Source organism: Monodelphis domestica, chromosome 3 (genome assembly GCF_027887165.1).
Source record: "Monodelphis domestica isolate mMonDom1 chromosome 3, mMonDom1.pri, whole genome shotgun sequence".
Taxonomy (NCBI): Eukaryota; Metazoa; Chordata; class Mammalia; order Didelphimorphia; family Didelphidae; genus Monodelphis; species Monodelphis domestica.
This window is the reverse complement of record NC_077229.1, coordinates 264,864,353-264,883,180: the sequence shown is the minus strand read 5'-3', so window position 1 is coordinate 264,883,180 and position 18,828 is coordinate 264,864,353. Positions and strand designations below refer to the sequence as shown.

At 35.6% G+C, this 18,828-nt stretch overlaps 2 protein-coding genes across 20 annotated transcripts in view; both read right to left on the bottom strand.

The window, feature by feature from the left end:
* Nucleotides 1-1,416, bottom strand: part of ZBTB14 (zinc finger and BTB domain containing 14) — a 59,808-nt gene extending 58,392 nt beyond the window's left edge. Inside the window, exon 1 of the mRNA XM_056823738.1 lies at nt 1,398-1,416. The gene's annotated coding sequence lies outside the window, so the exon portion shown is untranslated. The remainder of the gene's footprint in view (nt 1-1,397) is intronic.
* The window catches only part of EPB41L3 (erythrocyte membrane protein band 4.1 like 3), a 243,190-nt gene continuing 225,699 nt past the window's right edge, over nt 1,338-18,828 (bottom strand). For all 19 annotated transcript variants that reach the window (XM_056823691.1, XM_056823700.1, XM_056823701.1 and 16 more), the window contains one exon: nt 1,338-1,511. In XM_056823691.1, coding sequence (XP_056679669.1) covers nt 1,419-1,511 — 93 coding nt within the window. In that variant the 3' untranslated portion in view covers nt 1,338-1,418. The remainder of the gene's footprint in view (nt 1,512-18,828) is intronic.

Genomic DNA, 18,828 nt, shown 5'->3' with positions numbered 1-18,828 from the left:
GAGAATATACAATATAGTCTTACTGCTACTAATCCTCATGGAGGCATGGTGAGCCTAATTCTAGAAACATAAGGTAGAAAAGTCTTTCCATGAGGGAGAGAGCAGATACAGATTTACTCTATTTTCCATCAGCTTACAGCGTAGTGATGAAAATTCTCTTATTTGGCTGCTGGGAAAGAAATAAAAGTCCATTGTTGAAATACTCAATACTCTGGGTGCTGGAGAGGTAACAATAATGGAACTAGCAACATCTTGCTGCCTTCCATGGATGCTTTAATCTCTCCACACAGTTGTCAATTGTGTAGCCATGAACTTGTGGTGCCTCTGCTTCTGCTGTCTCTTTGGGATTTCATTCTTTTAGAATCTTTGATAAATTTCTATTTTAGAATGAATAGACCTGGTTACAAACTTATGATCATTAAAAGGTCAGTAAAATTATCAAAAGAACCCTTCAAAGGGCAACTAGGTGGCTCTGTGATTAGAGAGAACCAGGCTTAGAGGTAAAAGGACATGGGTTGAAATCTGGCCTCAGTAACTTCCTAGCTGTATGACCCTGGGCAAGTCACTTAAATCTAATGGCCTATCTCTTACTCCTCTTTTGCCTCAGGACTAATAGTATTAGGTAAGGTAATTAGGTAAGTATAAGGTAAGGAAGGTAAGGGTTTTTTTCTTAGTACCCTTTATCAATCATACAAGGTAACAGCAATAGCCAAAGCTGGTGAGGAGCCAACCTTGAGGTACAACCAGTTTGATATAGAGCAGAAATGACCCAACTTGTTAATCACCATGCCCTGCAAAAAAGGGAATGACTTGTCCATTGCTTATGACACACCCTAAAATGAACTTTGTTGATGCAATGTGTTGTAGCAACTATTTAAAGTTTGATCTGAATCTCTCCAGGGACTGAGTATGTAGAGGAAAGGATGTTACTAGTTTGGGATTTTGTTTTACTGTGATACTTGCTATATGTTTTTAAAGTAAATATCCCATTATAAAAGCTAATTAATGTTTACTGGACAAAGATATTGGGGGGGATGTTAGCTAGTAATTGATGTCCGGAGGAACACACTGTATGAGAAGTTGGGAGAGAGAGTTCTAAAATCCCCACACCTTTCATCTTTACCCCCTATAATCCTGAGGAAAGTAATAGCCAACCTTTGAGGACTTGACTTGCTAATCCAAGTGTGATTTGGGAGAATAAACCGAGAGCCATGCACTACATTTATAAATCTTAATTGCCATTAATACTGTTTCTGCTAGATAGTTTGAGCAAGAAGAAATAGATTTTTTGGTTTTGCTTAGCAAGCTACTTAACTGGAGGAGAGAAGAGACAAAGAGAAAGTCTACTGTTATTTTCCTTAAGTATTGTGGTATACTAATGAGCCTTTTAGAAATACCCAGGTCCAGCAAAGATATCCCTAGGCTTTCTTGTGGAATCCTCTTGAACTTTTGGGAGAAGCACACCCATCAACAATGGTCCAATGGATGTAGGTCAAAGATAGGAGGCCAAGCTGAAAGAAGAGAGATAAATTCATATACTAAAGGATCTGTTCTTGCTTATGGCAAGTTCAGATTTCTGTGGTACAGATTTAGTATTTATAACAACTATTCAAACCCTCTTAAAATACACATTGAATTAATAACATTTTTAGGCACCTTAGCATAGAAAAGTAAAGCATTTCACAGAAGGAGAGGATAGGGAAATAGGGAGCATTCTCAAGGGAGAAAAAGAATTTCCAGATTTTAAGTGGAAGGATTTATTATTAAAAAAAAAAAGAAAATATTCCCTGTTCAAAGGAAAGAGACAAAGGTAAGAAATCCAATTCTTTCATAGTTATGAAAGCAGGCCTTTTAGAAAAGCTGCAGAGTCTCTTAACCAAGAATAACAAATAGTTAAAATGGTGGATAATATCATCTATTCTACCGTATCCTTTCAGAGCAGTTGTATCCTTTTTAATGTTCTGTCACCAGAGATAGGTGAATTTCTTTATTTTTATTCTATCAATATGTAACTACATAATTATGGTTCATATTTTTTCTCACAACTGGAAATGGGAAAACTCTAGGCTGTAAAATCCTGGTTTTATGGGGACTAACTTCCACATAGCAACTTGAGAGAAAAGCCCAGCCTTAAATGGAGATAGAAAAGTGAGGATTTCTCAGAGAGGCCATTGATCTGACTTGAAACAACAAACTGCTATTATAGTCAGCTATAGAAGGCTGTCAGCATTTTGGGGTTTGAGGGTTTATTACCTCATTTATTCATTATTTATTCATTAGTTCTTTTATGAGCTCCCTCTTGTGGTTAGCTATATAAAACAAAGTTCCTCTTGTCGATATCTTTGCTTCTTCAATTTATAAAACAAGAGAATGTAAAACAGAAGACATAAAGGAGGAAAGATGAAATGAACAGACCCAGGCTATCCAGATTTGGGAATAATGATTAAAACAATCTCTTAAACAATTACTTGATAATGCCAAATTCATCTGGCTTTTATTAAGCACCTGTTACACAAAGATCACTCTTGTAGGTGCTGGAAATACAAAAATTAAAAATAACATAATTCCTGCCCTGTTTACAATTTGGTAGAGGGAGAAGTCATCAGAAATAGAGGTGGAATGGACCTTAGAGAGCTTTAGTCCAATGCCCTCATTTTATAGTAATCATTTATGAACATGTAACATTCTTTCTGAGCTACTCCCCTTGACATGCTCAAACGCCTATAGCTTGGCTCCCCAAAAGGGAGATTACTCAAGGGTTCTAAAGGTAATCTTTTGGGTTCCCTGCTACTACTAGGACTATAGCTCACAAGCCACCAGCAGTGTGCTTCTTACCAATAATCAGGCAATACATAGCCCTTTGTTTTTGTTGTTCAATCATTCAGTCATGTCTGATTTTTTTGTACATCATGAACCTTAGCATTCGAGGCCCTTCTATTCTCCACTCTTTCCCAGCGTGTGTCCAAGCTCCTGTTCATTGTTTCCATGACACTATCTATCCATTTCATCCTCTGCCTTCTCCTTCTCCTTTTGTTTTTACTCTTTCCCAACATCGAGGCCTTTTCAAATGAGTTCTCTCTTCTCCTTATATGGCCAAAGTACTTAAGTCTCAAGTTCAGTAACTGACCTTTCAGGGAATAGTCTGAATTAGTTTCTTTAAGTATTGACTAAGTTCATTTCACTATACAAAGGACTCACAAAAGTCTTCAGAAGCATCAATTCTGAGGCACTCAGCTTTCCTTGCAGTCCAGCTCTCACAACCATACGTTACTACAGGAACAAACACAGCTTTGACTTATAGAGACCTATGTCAGCAGGGTTATATCTCTGCTTTTCACTCTCCTTAAGGAGCAATTTTTTTTTAATTTCATGGCTGCAGTCACCAACTGTAGTGAACTTTAAGCACAAAAATATAAAATCTGACACTGCTTTCATTTCTTCTTCTATTTGACAGAAAGTGATGGTACCAGTTGCCATAATCTTAGTTTTTTTCATTGTTAAGTTTCAAGTCTGCTTTTACACTCTCCTCTTTCATCCTCATCAAGAGACTTCTTAATTTTTCTTCACTTTCTGCCAATCAGAGTGGTATTTTCTGCATATCTGAAATTGTTGAGATTCTCCTGGGAACCTTAATTCTCACTTTTGATTCATCCAGTCTGGCATTTCACAAGATTTAAGTTAAATTAGGTGATAATATATAGCCTTGTCATACTCTTCCCATCCCCCCTCCCCAATCTTAAGCCAATCAGTTGTTCCATGTTTGGTTCTAACTATTGCTTCTTGACCCACATACAGGTTCCTCAGGAGACAAGTAAGATAATCTGGTAATGCCATATCTTTGAGGACTTGCCACATTTTGTTGTGATCCATGCAGTCAAAGGCATTAATATAACCAATGAAGCAGAAATATATAGATATAGATATAGATATATTTTTTTCTGGAACTCTCCTGTTTCTTCCATAATCCAACAAATTTTGGCAAATTTAGTCTACTTCCTCTGGCTTTTGGAAAATCAGCCTGTTCTTTTGGGATTCTTGGCTTATATACTGCTTAAGTGTAGCTTGCAGAATCTTAAAAATGTTGCTGGTATGTGAAATGAGCACAGTTATTGGCTAATTTGAACATTCTTTGTCATTGTCCTTCTTTAGGACTAGAATGAAAACTGATCTTTTCTAGTCCAGTGACCACTGTTGAGTTTTTAAAATTTGCTTTTAACAGTATCTCCTTTTAGGATTTTAAAAAGCTCAACTAAAATTTGGTCACATCCACTAACCTTACTAGCAAAGCTTCCTAGGGCCCACTTGAGTTCATTCACTAAGACAATTATGCTCTAGACCAGTAACCACACCAGTATGTGGAACACTTTAGGGATATTAGGATCTTTCTTTTATAGTTTTTTTTCTGTTTATACTTTTTATTTCATTTATTCATTATTAACTTATTTTTTTGTTGTTTACATTAAAATCCCCAGATATCTCTCTTCCTTCCTCCCCTCCTCCACTAGAGAAGGTATCATTTAATTTTTAAAAAAGTATATATAAACTATATCTTGTGTGTTTCTATTTATCAGTTATTTTTTCTGGAGGTAGACATTCACAAGTTATTCTTCAGACACTAATTCTTTTGCTATATATAATGTTCTCTTGGATCTACTCATTTCACTTTTCATAATTTCATGTATGCCTATCCCTGTCTTTTTAAAAATTAATCCGCTCATCATTTCTTAGTGAGTCTGAATTGCTATGTTTCTGGTTACTCTTTCCTATGTATGTCCTCTTTCCTGTTACACATTCTCCTACAATATGGACAAAATGAACTGAATCAGTGAGGGAAGGACTTCTTTCCCCAACTGTCTTTTACTCGGACTCCAAGAAATTAGTCTGGGGATTTTTGTCTCTCTTCTGTGATATTCATCGTCCTCAGTTTCATATTACAGAGATGAGTCTCATGGGATACAGGAGTTTTAGCCATGATGATCTTAGAGCCTGCTAGCATTACAAGAGGAATGATGCATCTAGCCAGTCCAGCATGGAATCCCCAAGAATCCAAGGTGTCTGGGACTCAAGTCTTAGGAGTGTTAGCCTTGGAAGTGGAACTGTGATCCACAGGAACTGAGCTAAACTATAATTTTAATCTTCTTCCCCTTTCCAGAGACTAAGATGGGATAAATGAAAGAGTGGATTATTTCTCCCATGTGTTGAAAAAATAAGTTTTTTATATTTGTAATTATATCCTTTGCAGTAAATATTTCTTTGTAAAAGCTAATATCACTTTACTGGCAAAATGGAACTGGGATGCAGGGAACCACACTGCCTATACTCTTGGGGAACGCCACAGGTGGGACCTATAGCCATTTCAAGAAAACCTAGAAAGTATTCTGCTTTTCCCCCTTAAGGGTAACAGAGAACGGGGGTGGGGGTGGGGGGGTAAAATAGTGAAATTTAATATAATTGACCTTCAGGCAATGGGACCCTGGAGAGCCAATATTACAGAAGTCAGTAGCAAACAGAAACCAGAGAGATATATAAATTAAACTATGCCAAACATGGGGGGTATTTCTAGCATAGTAAACAGGGAATAAGGACACATTTGAAACAGCAACTCTTCAACCTACTGGCTTTTCCCCAGTCTTTTTCTCTTTCTAGGTATCTCTCCCTCAAGAGAAGCCTAGAACCATAGGTATCCTTTCTCACAGCTATAAATGAGAAGGCCAAGATTTTTCCTCTTCCCAGATCTCTCCAACTCTTCCCCTCATGAAGCATAGAACATACAATAATGATTCTTTCTACTACTGAGGAGGGTCTCATGTAATGTTAGGCTCGAGTTCTGGCTTATACCAGGAAGTATAAGTTCCAGTGTAATTGTGTGATGGAGACAGTATATGCCATAACAAGAACAAAATTACAAATAAAAAATATGTCCTTGGGGAGAAGGAGATGGGGATGTGACTTGGATGGAGCATCTATGGTAGTTTTCTGAAGGATAGGAAAAAGAGTAGGTGAAAGGCTATGGCTAATTTTAGAAGCACATGTTGAAACTGAGTTTTTTAGTTCTCTTCTACATGGCAGCTACTAGGGAGAGACTGCCCTGGAAAGAGTAATATAGTTTACAGGTCTGAGTAAGAGATGGAGTGCTGAGCTGGTTTCTAATTATTGGACTTTTTTTTTGTATTAGAGTTCCATAACTTTAAAGTGAGGGGTGTTTAGGTGAGGGTAGTCATGTGATAATGCCAACTTCTTAAGAAATATTGTTGGTAAAAGAAGCTATGAGTTGGGGCCACCCTAAAACCACACTCAGAGGAGGTATTTCCATAACGAGATATGAGAGATATCCCCAAAAGTATCTATTATTAATCTGTTGAGAATTTTTGGAGGGTCTGTGATCTCCTCTCTCGTGCCTTTTTTTCTTTGACTAAAACATCACTTTTTCCCCATGTGTTCTTTCCTATGCTGAACTCAAAGGACTCATCTTTCTCAGCTCAATTAGTTGTAGAAATGTTATTATAGATTCATATATCCTTTCATCTCGACAGATCCTAGACCATATGGCAAACTATGAAATGCAGTCACCTCCAGCAAGGAACTAATGTAATCTGACAGCTCCTCAGAATAACCCAAGAAGGACATTGAAAACCATCCTTCTGGTTAAGACTATGGTGGGAATTTGGATAATCAGAGTGGGCTTAATTTTTTTTTTTTTTCAGAATTAGAATTTAGGCAACTCGTGTGGAGAAAAAAATCATAGAACTTTTAAAAGAGTCAATATAATTAACAGTTTGGATTAGTAACACCAGCCCAAGTTTTAGTTACCAAGAAAATAATGAACACAAAAATGTTCTCATAGTAATACTGTCTACCCTAGGAGTATGAGTCAAGCCTAAACTCCCAGATGAATAGCAGGTCTGAAGTCCAACCAAAAAAAACTTAGATACTTGATACCAGATACTTGAATTTCTCCAGGATCAGTCGGTATAGAATATCATCTATTTTAGAAGGAAAACCAAACCTAGAGTTTTTACCTTGGGCCACTGGTGACCTAAATCTTAAGAATGGTTCAAGACTAGACTAGGAAGGTAGGTATATAACAACTCAATGTCAATCCCTATTTCTGGGGCTACATTTTTTTTCTTGTCATTTCACATTCATCTAGCATCCTATCCTGACCCTGGGAGACTAGAGGCTCAAACTAGAGTATTATTTCCTCAGCCTCGCTCTTCTAGGGCAGAGGTTCCTGAGTGATTCTTGTTGGCATTATCCTTCTTCCTAGGTGAGGGCCCTACTTCTCCAAGTTGTTTAAGAAAGGATATGGCCTCTTAAATTCTTTCTCAATCCCCTGAAGGGTCAAAGGTTGTTCTAAAATGTCTTCTTCATTCTGGGCATATGAGGCTCTAAAAAGCCATGAAAACTTCAGTTGTATCTAGGAATAGAAATTTAATATTTAGGGATTACTCCTCCAAGAGCCCTGAGTTTTTGGTTTATTGTTATTTTTACTTCAGGGGTAGCTAGGTGGCTTAGTGGTTAGAGGACTGGGCCCAGAGTCAGGAAGACCTCAACATAAATCCAGCCTCAGACACTTACTATCCTTGTGACCCTGGGCAAGTCACTTAACTTCTATTTACCTTAATCCACTGGAGAAGGGAATGGCAAACCACTCCCATGCCTATGCCAAGAAAACCCTACAGACAGTATTGGCATGCTATAGTCCACAGGGTCATGAAGAGTCAAACACGACTGAGCAATAAAAATTTTTACTTTATTTTGGAGGCTTCTTATTCACATATTTAGACTTTGGGACTTGTGTGATTTGAGAAGAACTAAATCCATGTGAAGATAGTGGGAATGTCATCTTGGAAAACCTAGTAAATCATCCATAGAGGCAGGACAGCTTGGTCTCAAAATGTCACAAGACTAATTGCATAATATTCGTATATTGAATCATCCTGTAAATCACATGAACTGTCCCCCGGAGGTTACTCTTCAAAGGAAAAAACAAGGAGCACCACATTTAGCGCCATCCTGGAATCAATAGAGCATAGATTTGGAGTCAGGAAGACCTGGGCATAAATTCTGCTCTAGCCATTTACCTCGTTTTATAGCCACTTAACCTTACTCACCTCTAGTTCCCTCATCTTCGAAATGGGAATCATAGCACCTCCCTCACAGGGTTGTGGATCACAAGAAATATGTAAACACTCGTGTAAACCTTAGACCAGTGTACCAAAGTGAGTTCTTTTTATTTTGTGTTATGTTTCCTGTGCCACTAAAGAGATAGCATTAAAGCTAAAAAGGCTTAAAACCAGTGCTTTCTGATGACATAATGTCCCATGCTGGAAAACATCATACCTTCTCTCATCTTTATTTTTATATCCCCAATTGACCTCTTTTTACTTAACCCCAACCACAGGAAATGCCTGCATCTATCCTCTCACCCAACTGGATGACTGACAGTAAAGCCCAGATTTTTTAAAAAAAATTTATTGCAGTGGGATAAAGACAATCTGTAATTTCTGTGACCTACTTCAATGAAAGTTATCATGCCATTAAAATATATATTTACATGTGAAAATTTAGCAATCTTTAAAAGAACAAGGAGAAAGGCATAGTGTGACACAGGAAATGAAATGACTTACTTGAGCCTTGACCCCTGAAACAATTAACATTAAAAGCTAATTTGTTTACTGTTAAATGATTCCGGGGCCAGGAAGCTATGAAATGTGCTCCTACCTCTTTGCCCTCATTTCTTTCATTAGTCTAAAATTGAAACTGAGCATGTGAGGAAAGGAAAAGCTATGAATTCTAGCTGATGTGTATTATGAAATACTTTCATGTTACAGGAAAATTAATGATTAAACAAAAAAGAGACCTGTGATTTCATCGATGTATTGTTCTCCCAGTAAGAGATTTCTTCTCACAGAGTCAGTCTATGCCTCCTCTGAAACGGAGAATCTTAGAGAGTTCATTAAGACTCGGAAAGCCCATGTCTTGACCAGGAACAACCCAATGAGTATAGCGATGGCAAGAGTTGAACCCCAATCTCCCTGACCTTGAAACCAGGACAACGATCTTCCATTACTTGACCTTTCTAAAATCTAAATTCCAGAATAGAAATTTACTGATATTTCAGCCAAAGTAGGAAGGAAAACTTGTACTGACAGAAGTGTCCTTTATATAAATCTATTTGGAACTCTTCCTGTGAGGTTGATTGGAATTTAGCTCATTACTCATGCAAGCACATATGCACATACCCAACTCAGCTATCCCACAGAAAAACAGACTTATTTACTTTGTCTGTTGGTTTTGTCTATACCCAAAAGAAAATTTTTCTATTAAAAAAACCCCTTTAATACATTTAAAGGCATTAACATGTAAAATAGGAAAGAAAAAAATAGGCTATACAAAACTATAAGCTGTCAGTTCCAGAGTTTTATCCAGAAAAGTCATCTGCTTATACTTCTGCACCTGATCTTTTAATCATGGCATGCAAAAAGAGGCAATTGCAATATCAGATTCGTGATTTGAAGACTTCTCTAATTAGCAAGCTTTCCAGGGTGATTATTGCTCACAAAAATTCAATGCTTGATCAAATAAGGAGAGGCAAGGTCTTTATTTCCAATTAATATTGAAATATTCCTTTCAATGTATAAAGACATGATTCTAAGCAGGAAGAAGAAAATATTCCAGGGTAACACACAGAATCAATCCTGAAGTTTTTTTTTTCTTTATTCTTATTTGCAATATGGGTCCTCAACCCTGAGATATTGGGGGTGACAGTCCCTTTCTTAAAAATTTCCCTAGTTTTGGCTTTAAAAGATTGCACTATTACAAAAATGAATAATATGGAAATGGGTTCTGAGTAATAATACGTGTATAACCCAGTGGAACTGCTTGTCAACTCCAGGAAGGGGGGTGGAAGAGGGGAGAGAGACAACATGAATCATCTAACTATGGAAAAATGTTAAAAATAAAAATAAAATAAAAATTATATTTAAAAAAATGCTTTCCCCAAACACTATCTGACATCTTAAGTGTACTGTGATTCTTTGTAGATTCTTTAGGATGCACTCATGAGAGAAAGATTACTTTTTTAAAAAGAATTTCAGAGGGGCAGCTGGGTGTCTCAGTGGATTGAGAGCCAGGCCTAGAGACAGGAGGTCCTAGGTTGAAATCTGGCCTCAGACACTTCCTAGCTGTGTGATCCTGGGCTAGTCACTTACCCCCCATTGCCTAGCCCTTACCACTCTTCTGTTTTGGAGCCAATACACAGTATTGACTCCAAGACCGAAGGTAAGGGTTTAAAAGAAAAAAAAGATTTCACTAGGACCTAAGATAAAATAAAATGACTTAGGCACTTTAAAATTAATAAATTATAGAGATGGGAAATATTATGTTAAGATATGCAGAACATCATCATAACAGTACTTAGCCATTGACCTTAACTATCATTTAGGCCCAGAATGATTACATGGACTATTACCATGCTTTCTTCCTCATTTTCTGACCTGACACTCAGGTCATCTTCCTCCTCTACTTCCCACATGGACGTAGACTTTGCCCTTGAGACCCTGCGATCCCAGACTCTGATAAGTGAGCCTTCACCTAATCTTGTCCATACCAGACCTACATTTTCTAGCTTTTTCCAAAAATCAAGTATGTATGCATACTTCCTTCTCTCCCTTCTCTAGTTTTCTAGCTACCACAAGACTGTAAGTTCCCTGAAGGCAGAGACTGTCTTCCTTGTTTCCATTTATGCCACCAACATGTTTTCAGTGCCAGGCACACAGTGAGCCCTACATAAATATTTTTTATTCATTCATGTAGTCATGACAGAGATGTTGCTTTCCTGTCCAATTCTTGATTCCTTTCATCTTGAAAAATTCAGAACTTCTCTTGCCTCCTACAAAGGACTGATTTCAGACATTTTATTATATATTTTTTTATTTTTCTATTATATATATATATGTATATATAATATATAGTTATTATAGATAAAGAATAAAGTGACTCCTGGCAATTTCAAGCCCACAATTACACCTTTTCCACCTGTTCCAACACAGCAGTCCTCTATAGTCATTAAATCTGATGGATTTGTCCATAGGGAAGCATTCACCCAGAGGCATAGGTATTCATACAGCATGTGTCCTGGCGCACCCTATGGTGACTATGGACATTGGCCTTCTATCAATGGGAAGAAATGATTATACCCTTGCTCCTACCCTGGGGGTTGCAGGAGGGCCAACAGTACTCGCTTGCCCCAGGATATGCTAACAAGCCCACCATCTTCTCTGACCAGACTCCTTTATACTTTGACAGTACCCTTTATACATGACAGGGGGGTAAAGTGGAGGGGGCCAGGAAGATCTAGATTCAAGTCCTACCACTGACACATGGATCCTGGGCAAGTCACTTAAACTTTCAAACCTCAAGTCAATTCTCTAAGGCTAATAAGTTTCAGATAAGGCACCAACCTATCTTCTTAGAAGGCATTTCCTCAGCTAGAAGTTCCCTATAACAAAAAAAAATTGCAGGTCTAGTCCTAATCTCTATTTTATGACTATATTAAATATGTGACAATGTATCATATAATTTCTACCCATCTATAGAGGGATGGCACCATTTTACCACATGACACTATCTATAAATGATAGATAAGGTATTTAGGTGGTACAGTGCATACAATGCTGGTCCTGAAGGTAGGAAGACGTGAATTTAAGCCCAGCCTCAGACACTTAGTAGCAGTGTGACCCTGGGTGAGTTATTTAACCTCAGTTTCTTTAATTATAAAATGGGGGTTTATAACAACACCTACACCTCATAAGGTTGTTGTGAGGATCAAATCAGTTAATATTTGTAAAGCACTTAGCCCAGCACATGGAAATAGTAAAAAATATATAATGTTTGTTTCTTTCTTCATTTTTACTTGAAGACTTTCTCTTGCAACTATTGAATATTTTTTGGTCAAGTAACTGAAAAAAATACATACATCTATACTATGTTTGTATGTTGATTGTAAAAACAAATTTTTATTTTATGTGTCACATAAATTATGTTTCTATCATTTACAGCAATAAGAAAAGTATCTTGCACAGAGTAGTCAATAAATGCTCATCAATTTGGGTTTATTTTCATAAAAATATTATACAAGCTCATTTGCATATCATTTTTTAAATTATACTTTTCTTTTTCAGAGTACCTGTAGATATAATTTTTAATAATCATTTTTGACATTTTGCAGTTAATGTCCCTCCCAAAAGATGGCAGATAATATGATATACATTATACATATGTTATCATGTAATACATATGTCCATATTCATCATGGTGTGAAAGAAGACATGTCAAATATACAAAAAAATACTCATGAATGAAATAAAGTGAAAAAGAGTATGCTTCTATATATGCATTCAAACTATCAGTTTCTTCTATGATGGTGAATAGCCTTTCATAACATGCAACTCTTGGAGTTGGATTGATAATGGTACATAAGGAAATATCTTTTTCTAAAGTTTCTTTTTAAGGTCAAACTAAGTGCATGGATTTTTTCAATGCGATGTCATCTATCAGAGTGGTTCTAATGCATCAATGCCAACTTTTCTTCCTGAGTAATTCTTATACATGATCTCTTGTAGCTCTTACATAGAGGAATTGTCCAGTGCACTAGAAGCCTTTCTTTAACCATTTTAATATTTTGTGGATGTCAGTACCATAATTGGACTGTCCATTTAGTAGGCCTAAGTCTCATTGTAAAACCATCTACTTTCTTTGCTGGTCAGAAGTTGCCATATTTTTAACTTTTTCATTTATAAACAAGTCATTTTTTGTAATATGCTGCAACTGTAAACTCATTTACAAGTTTATAATGTAATATCACCTGATTCATATGAATGTTAAAAGAAGTAATTCTGCAATAAATACTAATAACAAAGAGGAAAGGTAGTTATCTTTATTTGTAATCATTAGCTAGAAAGCTCCAGAAAATCATGAGGTATGTAATTGATACAGTTCTCATTTCTGAGATACATAAGGACTTTTGTCAAATTTAAAAGAATAAGAGGCATTCCCAATGTTTAAGGGATAAGAACAGTTTTCAAAGGAAGAATTCTAAGCTATCAATAGCTTTATGAGAAAAAAGTGCCCTAAAGTACTAAAAGAGAAATCCAAATTAAAAGAACTCTGAGAAACCACTTAGTATCTATCAGATGTTACAGATTGGCAAAGATGTAAAAAAAAAAAGTAAAATAAATGCAGAGGGGTCATGGGAAGGTACATTAATGAACTCTAGGTAGAAATATCAACTGGTCCAGCTGTTCTGGGGAGAATTTTGGAATTATGTTCCAAATGCTTGGTGATGCCACTAGCTCAATTCCCCAATGAAACCAAATAAAAAGGAAAAAGATGCATTTGTACAGAAATATTCTTAGCAGCTCTTTTTGTGATGGCAAAGAATTAGAAACTGAAGGGATGCCCATTATTGGATTTTGTATAAAGGAATTATGGTATATGAATGTGATGGACTATAAGAAATTATCTAAGTATAGTTTCAGAGGAATCATGGTAGTCTAGTATGTGAAGTAAATTGAGCAGAACTAATATAACAGCCAATAGCAACAATATTGTCAAAACAAATACATTTGAGTGACTCAGGAACTCAGATTAAAACAATAACGAAACACAATTCCTGGAGATTTATGATGAAATATACTTCCTATCTCCAGATACAGAAGAGTTAGACTTAAAGTACAGATTGAAGCTTTTGTTTAATTTTGTTTTTTACATACCAATTAGGGGATTTATTTTGCTTGACTAATATGTTCATAACAGCTTTTCCTTGCTTTCTCATTAAAGGTGGAGAGAAAGGGAAGAAAGAGAATTCAGGCCTGAAAATAAAATAATTAAAGAATTAAAGGATAAAATAAATGTTAAAGACCATATTAATATTTTTGAGAGATAAACATAGAGTGACGGTAAGGGACAAAAGTAGAATATACTATGCCTCAGCTAATCCAGAGAAGGAAGTGGTAGTAGTCATGATCTCTGACAAAGTTGGGGCTAAAATGGATATAATTGGATGGGATGAACAAGGTAAATTGTTGTTGTAATATTATTTTAGGGAGGTTACTATGGATAATGAAACATTATCAGTACTGGATCTATATGCACCAAGTGTTATAGCACCCTGATTTTTAAAGGAAAAATTAAGTGAAATACAGATGGAAGTAGATAAAGTAATAATAATGGAATACTTTAGTTTTTTTTTTTCCTCTTAAATCAGAGAGATGCAAATCAAAACAACTCTGAGGTATCACCTCACATCTAGCAGATTGGCTAACATGACAGCAAAGGAAAGTAATGAATGCTGGAGGGGATGTGGCAAAGTAGGGACATTAATTCATTGCTGGTGGAGTTGTGAACTGATCCAACCATTCTGGAGGGCAATTTGGAACTATGCCCAAAGGGCGATAAAACACTTGTCTGCCCTTTGATCCAGCTATAGCACTGCTGGGATTGTACCCCAAAGAGATAATAAGGAAAAAGACCTGTACTAGAATGTTCATAGCTGCACTCTTTGTGGTGGCCAAAAATTGGAAAATGAGGGGATGCCCTTCAATTGGGGAATGGCTGAACAAACTGTGGTATATGTTGGTGATGGAATACTATTGTGCTAAAAGGAATAATAAAGTGGAAGAATTCCATGGAGACTGGAACAACCTCCAGGAAGTGAGGCAGAGTGAGAGGAGCAGAACCAGGAAAACATTGTACACAGAGACTGACACGTTGTGGTACAAGAGAACGTAATGGACTTCTCCAATAATGGCTTTACAATGTCCCTGAACAACCTGCAGCCATCTACGAGGAAAAAAAAAACTATCCTCAAGCAGAGGACAAACTGAGGGAGTAAAAACACGGAGGAAAAGCAACTGCTTGACTACAGAGGTTGAGGGGACATGATGGAGAGACGCTAAATGAGCACCCTAATGCAAATACCAACAACAAGGAAATGGGTTCAGAGCAAGGACACATGTGATACCCAGACGAATCACATGTCGGCTGGGGGGGGGGAAGAAAAGAAAATGATCTGTTTCCAATGAATAATGTATGAAAATGACCAAATAAAACAATGCTTTAAAAACTAAAAAAAAAAGTAGATAAATATGACCAAAAAATAAATAAGAAAAAAGTTAAGGAGATGAATAGCATCTTAGATAAGATAAATAAGAGATCTCTGGAGAGCCCCAAATCCCGGGATGAGGTTAATAGTTGACTTAAGCCTACACACAATGGCTTTAGAGAGTATAAATATTCTGCCAAAGTCTTACCCTAACACTCAAAATACTATGGAGATAATTCTGTGCGGTTGTGGCACTGAAACAAAAGTTCCACTGGGTATGTTCAAGCTGGAAAAAAAACAAACAAACTTGTTTTGAAAAAAGCCTGGTCCTGGCAAAAGATTATGTCTGCCACCTAAGGCTCAATCTAGCAAAATATGGTCCCAGTAACATATATGTTAACTGAGAACCAGAAGGGCTAAATTGATCAAATTAAATGTTAATAGGAACATGGAAAAAACAGGCCTAATATTACATTGCTAGAGCAGCTGTGAATTTTACTTTTAGAAAACAAAATCTAATTATACATATAGAAAAGCTGTTCATACTTATTGACCTAGAGATTCCATTACTAGGAGTAGACTCTAAGGGCATTATTGAGAGGGTCAAAGGCTGTGTTTATATGAAAACATTCATGGAAATTTTGATTATTATAACAAAATAACTAGAAATAACACAAATGTAATGAACTGGAGAAATAGCTGAATAGGTTGTGATATTTGAATGTAATAGGTTATATAATATTATAGAAATCATAAATATTGGCAATATAAAGGAAATAAGGGAAGTATATGAAGAGATGAAAAGAGAATAGGAATAACACATACCATGATTACATTAAAAAAATAACAGCCACAAAATCAAGAGAAAAAAGTATCCACATAAAACAATTCCAAAGGGATTGCAAAAGCAGAGGATGTTTATATATTAGCATATATATATAATTTATATAGTTTTAAACAAATGTAAATAATGTTGAGTTCAGGGTCTTGCACATAATCTTTTTTATGCATTTGTTTAGTCCAATGTTTTGTGGTGGTGGTGGTGATTAATTTTTAAAAAATGAAGTCATTATAAAGAAAAAAGACCATAGTAGTTTTTTTTTAATGTAATAATATGGAAATAGATACTTTTAACAACTATAGGTTAGGGAGAAATTTTTAAAGCACAAGAAGATGCCATGAATGGAAAAAAATAATTTTGATTACACAAAGTTAGAAATGTTTCACACAAACAAAATCTATTCAAGTAGGGGGAGAAGCTGTTGAGTGAGAAATATTTTTTTACTTCAACTATCTATAATATTTATGATACCTAGGCAGTTCACACTGTTACATGAGACCAAATCTAATTTGCCAATAAGGACTCAATTAATATACAATCTGAAAAAGAATCACAATTCTCATTAACCATATAAGCTCATACTCCTGATCAATAATAGCACAAGATAAATTAAAACAACTCTTTTGTTTCACCTCCCATTGTAAAACTTGCAAAAATTGTAAAAAATGTCTCTTGGGGGAGGAGCAAGGCTATGAGAAAATACAACTATTAATCTAACCATTATGGGAACTAATTTAACATTCTGTAAGTTGTCACTAAATTTCATATTCTTTAACCTAACAATCCCACTACTAGGCTTCTAACCATCTAAAAGTAATAACTAACTTTTGAGTGTTTTCAAGCTTACAAAGTAGTTCATAGACATTTTCTCATTAGACACCAAATATGTCATTGAGAGAAAGAAATTTCTTATACATAACAAAATATTCAAAGGAGCACTTGATAACCAACAAAACAAAAAAAAATGGAAAATGGTTGCCTATAAATTGAATAAAGGTTAAACACACACATATGTAATATTTTTGCTTGTAAGGAAATGAAAAATATGATGAATTGAAAGAATCATCCCAGGTCTGATATGAGATGAACATAGTAAAGAAAATTGAACAGAACTAATGCCTACAATAATGCAAATGATAACAAGTAGGCCAGCTATGATCCATTCTAATGAACAATCTTATCCTGAAGAAGTGGCAAATAAACATATCTCCTTCCTCTCACTAAAGACAGAGGAAGAATGGATATAGAATTTGGTTATCACTATCAAAAATGGTGTTGTGATGACTTTGCTTAAATTTTTGTCAAGGTGATGGTATCAAAACAAAAGGCAACAAACTCCTCAAAATGAACTTTTGCAAAAGAAAGCAGCTTGGAATCAAATCTGCCTAACTCTTTCTCGCTACAGTCCCATATATGCCCACCTCACTGTCCTTTTGCAGAGTCTCCAAGATATATCTTCTGATGGAGTAAGTAATGAGCAGTAATAAAGCTGCTCATTCAATTGCATGTCATAATCTGGGCAACATGTATGCTTTCATTAAGTTTTCCTATATGTGTTACTAGACATTTCTTTTGAGAAGCTATGGATCTAACTGAAAAGACTATGTTTTCTTTCCAGGTTCAATACAAAGAACACAATATCATATGCAAACTAAAAGATCCATGTAGAGAATCTCACAAACTATAAGAAATCTATCCATTTCAACTTGCATAGGGTCTCCTCAATGATGCTTGTGCATAGTTTTGGAAGGTATATATACCTCCCTATTTTGTTTCTGTTTGCTGAATATTCAGGGGACCATTCAACAAAGTTACCTCTAGTTCCATCTACCATTTTGTGTTGATCCTAATTATATGCACATACACACCCATACATATTTTTGTGTAGCATATTGAAGAACTTTAAAGGTAGTGTTTTGCTATAGTAAATGACATGTTTTTAATAGCCAGCAACAGAAAAGCAGAATGGGTTCTGTATTTGCATAAATGGTGTGGCTGCAAAGATGTAGTCTACTATAAAATAGCATTTGTAAAAGCTGCCTTTTATTAAAAACTCTTTGCTTTGCCAATGATACATCATCAATGTTTCTCATATTTTCAACTATAATCTTCATTCTCAAATAGATTAATTTCATAAGGAATTTCTACAGATAATAAAATAAGCTTATGAATCAGTGGTTATCATCATATTGAAAAGTAACTTGCCTTAACATCTCCATTTAAAAAACAATTCCTATCTTTCCCTTTTTCAGATATGTTGAGAACCATTCTCTCAATACCTACCTTGATCACAAACCTCCTCTGTCTATATTTGGTATAGTCTAGTAACTCATTCCATCTTTATTTTCTTTATGGTAACTTTTCCTTTATCATGCATCACATTAAGGAAGATGGTGTTAAAAGTCCAGATGTGGTGGTCCCAGCATCATTGATGAAGCAAAGACATTGCAATAGAAACATTGACATCTCCCATTTTTGTCTGTTGTCCTCTTTTCAATTTCATCCTTAAATGGACTTAGGATGATCTAACTTAATTGGATTTCATGTCAAGCTTTTAGGAAATTCATTTTCTCCTCTGTTGCTTTTCATTTTAATGAATAGATAAAGCTATACTCTTGCACTGTTATCCTCCCATAAGATTTTTAAAAATCAGTTTATATCCTACATTGGTTTGTCTTTGGCTGTTATGATTCCACTTGACCAAGAAAGCAAATGTTTGCTGATAGAGATAGTTTGTGAACTCTTTCAGCTTCCTCATTATTAGAAATGTTTTACCCTAGTTATATTGCCAAATATATGGAAGATGGTTAAGTTTAGAGGAGATGATAACTAATTGTTTTGTATATGTTGAGCTTATTATGTTCATAGGACAGGTAAAAAT